Source organism: Poecilia formosa, unplaced genomic scaffold, assembly GCF_000485575.1.
Source record: "Poecilia formosa unplaced genomic scaffold, Poecilia_formosa-5.1.2 Scaffold2456, whole genome shotgun sequence".
Classification (NCBI taxonomy): domain Eukaryota; kingdom Metazoa; phylum Chordata; class Actinopteri; order Cyprinodontiformes; family Poeciliidae; genus Poecilia; species Poecilia formosa.
Window position 1 is genome coordinate 1 of NW_006802395.1, and position 7,706 is coordinate 7,706.

Sequence of the window (7,706 nt, forward strand, 5' to 3'; positions counted from 1 at the left end):
GTCCACTGTCACTTAGTTGTTCATTGTAAATGCAATTAAAAGTAAAAACAAAACAAAACAAACAAAAAACTAGATATAGTTCAGCAGCATTGTATTACATTATTAGTAAGGTCCGTTACAGCCTTATGCACTTTTTCTAGGGTAATTTGAGTCCTTCTGGTTATTTTGCACTGTGATCAAGCTTGCCGCCTTTTCGAAGCGAACCCGCACTCAGTTTAGACATGTGCTGACTTTACGTCAGTTTGTAATACATATTATTGTCTGTTTGCATGACTGTGATGTGCGACATTTTTTCTTTAATTTACTAATAGCACAACAGACTGTCCGATCCTGCTCTGCACCAGTCCTCAACACCTTCCTTGAATACAGAAAAAAAAAAAACAAGAGGAGCGACAAAAGTATTCTCTTGGAAGAAAGGGGTTAAAGCAACAGGAAAAAGTTAAAGTTCGGGTAGGTCGGTTATGGCTCAGTCCAAAAACAAGCAGCTTTTAACTAATAGACTTGCTTAAACAAAGTACTGTGTAGCAAAGCTTTCAATTAATAATCAGCCAAAAAAATAATCATCTACTAATTAATAATTGAGTAATAATATTAATAATTATGGAAATAAAAATCATTGTTCTGTTTGTATTCAAATCTGCATTTCAAAAGAAAAATCTTGAAAATGACAGATATTAATAGTTAATTTATCTATTTGGATATTGTGACATAATACAGGAGTAATTAAAAACAATTGACTGCTCCTTAAAAAAAACATTGCTCAGTCTTACACATATATTTGTTGTTGTTTCAGATAAATATTGGCTTGATGGTAATTCAGAACAACCTTCTAAAGCCACAACGTGGAAGAACAATTTCACTGGCAACAAACCCAGATGTCTCTGCCACACCTCTGCTCAATCTTGCGGTTAAAAAAATGAAGGACTTCAACAGAGATCTAAAGGACGAACCTTTCCTCCTTCTGTACCCAGATGGGACAGAGGTGGCTAATATCCCTGGGACACAAACACCTTTTTCCCTTTCTGCTTATAAGGCTGAAGTGGGCAAGTCTTACCAAAGGATAACTCTTTTCCTCTGCTCGACAAGGGATTTTGAAGAAGGTAAGCTCAGATGTTTGTGTGTACTGTTTGGATCATTTAACTAACTTCAATAAATCAACATTTTAAACTACAATTAAGCATTAGTGGCATGAACCAATGAAGTAAAAAGTATACATAGATTGGCTCCTACGTATCAAGTTACTTCCCAGAAACTTGATAGGTACACACTCATTTATTAGTTTTTACCAGTGCTGTGTTTGTGCTTCCAGATACAATAGGATAGTGGAATGAATACGATACCATCACATAGTAGAAGTTAAGTTGGCTTTTATTTTCTCTTGTTTTGCAGCTGGAAAATTGTCAGACTTGTCTGATTCTGACCCAGAGATGATTATTAGACAATCCTCAGACTTTGATCTTGCTGATACACTGGTAAGTGCAACTAAAAACGTATTTGGTCTGTCATTTGTATTTGGTTGTGCATTTTACCTAAGCTTCGTAGGACTATGTCGGTGTTTGTATGTGAAATTGTGTTTTATTTTCTTCAGCCAATGGAACCCATTGATGAAAGTAGTCCTGTACAAAAGGTGGCAGAAACAGAGTAAGTTAAATTTTAGGGACATATCATGGCATGGTGTGGGTATGTGTATCAAAAGTATTATAGCCTTTGCAGAATTTTTGTACAGTATGTTCCTTTAACATGTTGAATGTGGCTATTTGTAAATTATGAGGTTATGGGAGCATGTCCTGTGAAGTATTTGTATTTTATTTTTTGTTCAAAATGCTTGTTTTTAAATGTTGAATATACTTGCATGGAAATAATCATTAGACCACCCTTGCTTTCTTCAATGTCTGATACATTTTACAAGTATACATTTGTTTAGGTAAATGAAACACAGAAAACTTCAAAAGAGTTTCAGTCAATAACTTGTGTCAAATTATTTTGCATGTTTTTTGCCATAATGAGTGAAATCACTTTGCTTCTGTAGCAATGGCATTGTACTTCCAAAAGCGCTTTTAGGCATTCCATGTTTTAATTTCTGTCTGTTTTAGTCAGATGATGCACAAAGGACAATAAAGCAATAAAATCACCAAGACATTGAAGAAAAATGGGTGATGACTGCATATGTTCAAAATACCCATTAATATGTTTTTCATTCTCCTCTAAGGAATGGTGTTGGGGATATTGTGCTTGCAGATGAAGTACAACAGGTACAAAGTTTTTATTAACTCACACCGCAATCCACAGATTTTTATTTTAAACCCTTAAGTAAAATATTTGAATATTAGAATCAGTCATTAAGTTTTACTCTTGTCTTTTCTCTGTTTTCAGGTTATGGATGTGGATAACCTGGTGTCTGGATTGCCTGGCAACAATCCAGGCACCAGTCAATGTCCCACTTTCCAGAGCTCCTGTTACAGGTGTGTAGGGGCTTATGAAACAAAGAAGGGTGTGTGTAGTTTCATCATGACAAAGTGATACTGATACATCTATTGTAAATGTATTAACTTTGGATGTTTTATATTTAACTTCTGACATAAATTGAATGTTTCATGAATGAAAGTTGGAAGTACTTCTTTGTACTTTTTTTCCTCATCTATATTGTGTGCATGTTTTTGATCAACAGAGACTACACCGATCTCTTCGAGCCGATTATTATTGAAGATGACGATGAGATCGAACACTTTACAGAAGACAAAAACCATGATCTGCCACCAGCAGAATATGTGTTAGTAATTTTAATATTTTGTCTTAAATTTACCACCATCCTGGTACTGCACCTAATTACATAATGCTAATTGTGATCAATCAACAGTTTTAAAATGAGTTTTTTTTTGTATAGGGAAAAAGATGTGCAGCCACATGACATTATTGCAGAACTGGCCATGGATATTGACCACAAGAAAGTCAGCCGGTTCAATATATGTCGGAGTGATGTGTGGGATGGAGCTGTTCGGGGCTTTCAGAGGAGCACATACTCTGACAACAATGATATGTTCATCAAATTTAATGATGATGCTGGCTTTTTGGAGGAAGGGTTGGACACAGGTGGCCCGAGGCGTGAGTTCCTCACGCTTCTTATGGCCGTTCTTAGAAATCGCCCTATCTTCGATGGACCTACCGAAAGCCGCTACATTGTGTGCAATTCCAGAGGTGAGTCATATTCGGGTTAGTGAAGAGGTAAGACTTCTAAAATCAAAATTTGCTAAACACCTGCTTATATTTCTGTCATAAGCAGATCAAAAATGTAATTACCTACAGTAATTATGTGCTCTGTACAACAGCTGCCAGGGAAGATGAGTATTTTTTAGCAGGAAAGATGATCGCTGTATCGATTGTACATGGGGGACCGGCACCACATTTTCTCTCAAAGAATCTGGTCAACTACTTGATAGGGAATCCGAGTTTCAGCGCCACTATTGAAGATGTTAAAGATGAGGAGATAGGGAAAGTTCTAAAAGAGGTAGGAAATGACCAAGGCTTAAGGAAAAGATTTATTGTATGCCAATTGGAGATTATTTTTACATTCAGATTTAGATTATGAAATTATTATAACAAAATAATAGTTTTGTCAAAGCTTGACAAATTGGTTTGTTTTTAAAGAGCCAATTACTGCCTATCTCAACAGATGTGAAATCACAAACACAAAAAATGTTTATGCTATTTTTATATTGATAACAAAGTAGTTGTCAAATTGATAGGTCTGTACTTCTTATAACAAACTGCTTGTTTTATAGGTCCTGGAAGCTGAATCAGATGAATCTCTGCTAAATGTAATTTTGCAAAACAGCGGGATGTTCCAAACTGCTGGCTGCTTCAGGGGTGTGAAGGCTTCTGAGAAGAAAGCTTTCATAGAGGAGTATCTCAGATGGTACATCCTTGACAGAAACCACAGTGCCATTCAACGGTAAACAGTGAGCTATTTATGGTTATAAATATTTTCAAACAATTGTAAAGCTTGATGCTCAAAATTCAATATTGATGACATACTTTAAGTTGTTCATACCTGCCACCGACTTTATGACACTGTAATTTACTATGAAAAAGTAATTTGGTTTAAAAAATTTTGATCAAATTAGATATATGAAATTACTTGATCAGATATCAAATTTAACCAGCTTCTTTCTTTGTTTTTCTGTTTTATCTTTAGTTGGTAATAGATCTTTGTGTGCCCTTCTGAAAAATTGAGTGAAATACTGGAATATATTGTGCAATAATTTTTAGAGATTTTTTGGTATTATCATTTTGTTATTACTTTAGTTCATATTCAGTCTAATGTTAATCAGTATTATTGTGATTTTCAGTTTAAAGTGTTCTCTTCCTTATGTGTGTATGAACTGACCTGGAGGTCAGGACTGTCTGTTCATCTTCATGTGAGACGGTTAACTCTGTGTTTCCCAGACCTTAAATTCTTATCAACCAGAAAAGCTTGGTCATAAAATTCATATACGTTGTCTGTGGTTCTTTTATGTAGGTTCGAGAAAAATACCCATCAATACTTGTTAAATTCTTAGTTTCACCACTTGTATCATCCATTCAGAATTTTAGGTACAATAGCCATTGTCTTCTTTGTACTCATAAATAAAACATTTTTTTCGAATCATTGTTTATCATTACACAAATTGATCATATACATGGCATATTAAGATTTTTTCAATGTGATTTATAAAAAATTAAATGTTGCATGATACAATATCAATTTGTTGCTGTGAAAACTTTTTTCTTGTTTAAATTTGATATTGTGTTACTTTTATTTTTGAATTTTGCAGCACTGTGAAAGATTCTTTACTTTGTATATGTAGTTTCTTTTTCCCCTGTACATATTGAACTAAAATCTTGTTCACGTTTACACAGGACTTCGAATAAATCATATCTATGCCACGAATAAAATACATTGCTTATGTTTCTGTCCTAACAGATTCAAAGATGGTCTGGGAAGTCTAGGGTTTTTTGCTGCACTGCAGAAGCATCCCAGTGTCCTTTCCCCAGTCCTGTGTTTCTCTGCCAAGGCCCTGACTGCTTCAGACTTGGAGACGATGTTTAAACCAGTTCTCAGCCCAGTAGGAAGCAATAGGCAGCAAAAGGAGGGCAAAACAATCGTTTTCTGGGCAGATTATTTGCTTGATTGCGAAGGTTAGTAAGGACGGATTGTGTTTTATTCTAAAATTGGGCTTTTTGTTTGTTTAATTGGGAGAACATCAGAAATAAAATCCATTGTGCAATGAATTATCTATTGACTACATTGTTTATCATCTTTCAGAGAAAACAACTGCTGTGTCTCTGGAGGAAGTCCTCATGTTCTCTACAGGTCTCACAGCGATTCCACCAGCAGGCATGATGCCATCCCCACATCTAGAATTTCTGAGTGATTCACCTTTTCCTCTCGCTAACACCTGTGCAAACACACTCAAACTGCCGCTTTTGGATTCTTACACTGCTTTTAGGGCTAACATGGACTTTGGGATACAGAACGCTCCGGGATTTGGATGCTACTGAAACAAAGATTTCTTGCAGTATTGTTGAATATGAAACATTAATTAAAAATACATAATTTGATATGATGTTTTCACATAGTTTAAAACACAGCAAGGTTTTGCCACCTAGACATAGACATAAATGTTAAATGTGTTACAAAAACCTAGTTTGTTTAGAAAAACCTTTTTCCTGTTCTTTTCTTTCTCGCAGCTGTAAAACCAATAGACTACTCAAAACTTTGTTAGAATTGTATTAAGAGTGTAATGTGCACATTTTATCTTCATAGTTCACACTGAATGCACAGTTTGGTGTATAAAAAAAGTTTAATGCACTTGTTGCTGTTCTGAGTAACAATGAGGTTTCATTTGAGCAAAATGAACAGGAGACAAAATATTAAACGATTTGCTTCTCGTTGTTTGTATCTACAGCCTCGCTATGTCCTTGAGCAGGAAATACAGTTCCATAGCTGACTCCCAGTCTTCTGACTGCTGTTGTCCATGTTGTTGCATGGCTTGCTGTAGGTATTCCTCAATGTCTTTATCACCACACAATTCTGTCACCTGACTTGCTTCTGGGAAAACATCCAGATCGCTGTCCTCAACAGGAAATCCACAATCTCTTGAACCATATCTGCAAAGTCAGAATATAAGTCAAAGAATTGTGACAGATATGTTCTATATTTGAAGATGAAGTAGATGAAGATGTTAATTACCTGTGAGGCAAGAGATAGAGTTTGTTTGGAATCCCCCCAGGACAAGATGCAAGTCTGCTTGGCCGTATCCTGTGACTATTCCAGAGATCTTTGCATTCATCCAGGTCTTTCTGCAGAACTCTAGTGAAGCAGAATCTGATCAAGCACTGGTGCTCATGGGTTCTGTTGAAGTGTCCGGAGTTTCTTAGGTCTCCAAACAAGTCCATCCAAAACTGAGACCTGAGGATACATTGAATTAGAACAGGTTCTGGTATTTTTCATATTAAAATGGTTAAAAGATTGTCTGTGTTTTTCCATGTCCATAACATTGAAAGTAAGCTTTAAATGTATGTCAAACTTAATATTGCGTACTACTTTTCCACGTATAAACTAAAACTTTGTATAGCATCTGTTACAAAAAAATAAAAAATTCTAATTTGGGAATATTTTATTTTTTTTGCTAAAGCCTTATAAAAATAAATGTTTGAAACAAATTCAATATGGCATGTAAACTGTCAAAACTCCATACGCACTTCCTCTGGAGTTGTCATGACAACAATAAACAAACCACAAGCTTAGCACTAGCTTTCACCTCATCACTAATTTATTAGCAGTAAAAGTACGTTACATCTATTACACTAACAAATTTTGAGTACTTTACCCACCTCTGTGCAACACTAAAATTAATATCACAGATATGTAATATAGAACTTACTGCCGAACTAGCAAAATTTGTTTAACATATAGCTTACGTGTATGTTACTTAAGTCAACAGAACCTTGTTTTACACACAAAGAGTTTGGACGTACTTTACAAATCCGTTTAAACTCAGACTGTATGCTTCCATGGATTTCAGGCAGTATCAGCTTTCGCTGTACTTCACATCTGAAAAACAGACATGTACCCACCTTCCTCTTCTGAAAAAAGACCACCATGACTCGATGCGTTGATTCCCTGTGGATGATCCGTAACTGTGGCTTGATGATCCAGCATAATAATCCGTATGCGCATGGCGGAGGGTACACTGTATTGCTGCCACAGTCCCGTTCTCTGTGCCGGGGTCTGTTCGTAGTCTCATTGGTATCACTCCAAGACTCTTGACACAGTTTATATAATGCTGGGCAATGATAGAAGGATTGTTGTTTGTTGACCCACAAACAAGCCACATCATTCTTCTCGAAAAACCATCAATGCATCCTGAGATGGCCAAGCCGAATGGCTTCAGTTTGTCGTAGCCATCTACATGCCATATGTAATTGGGCCCCATAGAATGATACGTGCGTCTTGTAAATCTCCTGTGAGTCCTCAGAGCGATGCCTTGGGGATTCAGCTGCCTCAGCAGTCTCATTACAAGATCACGTTTAACTCGTAGGTTGTGTTTTTGTTTCAGAACTTGCCACATGGTCCGATAGCCAAATAATTGCCCTGGTCCTCTCAGCTCGGTCATAATGGCACGCCTCACTTCAGGAAGTGGAGAGTAGTTGCCTCTTCTATGCAA

The 7,706-nt window shown here is 36.2% G+C and overlaps 2 protein-coding genes across 2 annotated transcripts; one reads left to right on the forward strand and one right to left on the reverse strand.

The window, feature by feature from the left end:
* The first annotated feature begins 6 nt into the window (after positions 1-6).
* Positions 7-5,928, forward strand: LOC103133259 (G2/M phase-specific E3 ubiquitin-protein ligase-like). Its single transcript, XM_007545032.2, has 12 exons — positions 7-450; positions 794-1,100; positions 1,390-1,472; positions 1,589-1,641; positions 2,210-2,252; positions 2,374-2,462; positions 2,669-2,770; positions 2,885-3,195; positions 3,327-3,505; positions 3,780-3,949; positions 4,961-5,175; positions 5,303-5,928. Exons 2-12 carry the CDS (start codon positions 809-811, stop codon positions 5,536-5,538), a joined length of 1,773 nt encoding a protein of 590 aa, XP_007545094.2. The 5' UTR covers positions 7-450; positions 794-808; the 3' UTR covers positions 5,539-5,928.
* Positions 5,752-7,700, reverse strand: LOC107835426 (uncharacterized). The gene is made up of 3 exons (XM_016667804.1): positions 7,117-7,700; positions 6,230-6,448; positions 5,752-6,147 (listed from the first exon to the last, which is right to left on the reverse strand). The coding sequence occupies exons 1-3, from the start codon at positions 7,653-7,655 to the stop codon at positions 5,940-5,942; spliced, it is 966 nt and encodes a 321-aa protein (XP_016523290.1). The 5' UTR covers positions 7,656-7,700; the 3' UTR covers positions 5,752-5,939.
* Positions 7,701-7,706: the final 6 nt, after the last annotated feature.

What these genes read in the sequence shown, in the direction of transcription:
- LOC107835426 (XM_016667804.1), bottom strand. Translation starts at nt 7,655, where the DNA reads ATGACCGAGCTGAGAGGACCAGGGCAATTATTTGGCTATCGGACCATG. An exon ending in TCTTTTTTCAGAAGAGGAAG is followed by an intron (nt 6,449 to 7,116) that starts GTGGGTACATGT and finishes ATGTATCCTCAG; the next exon opens with GTCTCAGTTTTGGATGGACT. An exon ending in CTCTATCTCTTGCCTCACAG is followed by an intron (nt 6,148 to 6,229) that starts GTAATTAACATC and finishes CTGACTTTGCAG; the next exon opens with ATATGGTTCAAGAGATTGTG.
- LOC103133259 (XM_007545032.2), top strand. Translation starts at nt 809, where the DNA reads ATGGTAATTCAGAACAACCTTCTAAAGCCACAACGTGGAAGAACAATT. An exon ending in TTCCAGAGCTCCTGTTACAG is followed by an intron (nt 2,463 to 2,668) that starts GTGTGTAGGGGC and finishes TTTGATCAACAG; the next exon opens with AGACTACACCGATCTCTTCG. An exon ending in TTATTTGCTTGATTGCGAAG is followed by an intron (nt 5,176 to 5,302) that starts GTTAGTAAGGAC and finishes ATCATCTTTCAG; the next exon opens with AGAAAACAACTGCTGTGTCT.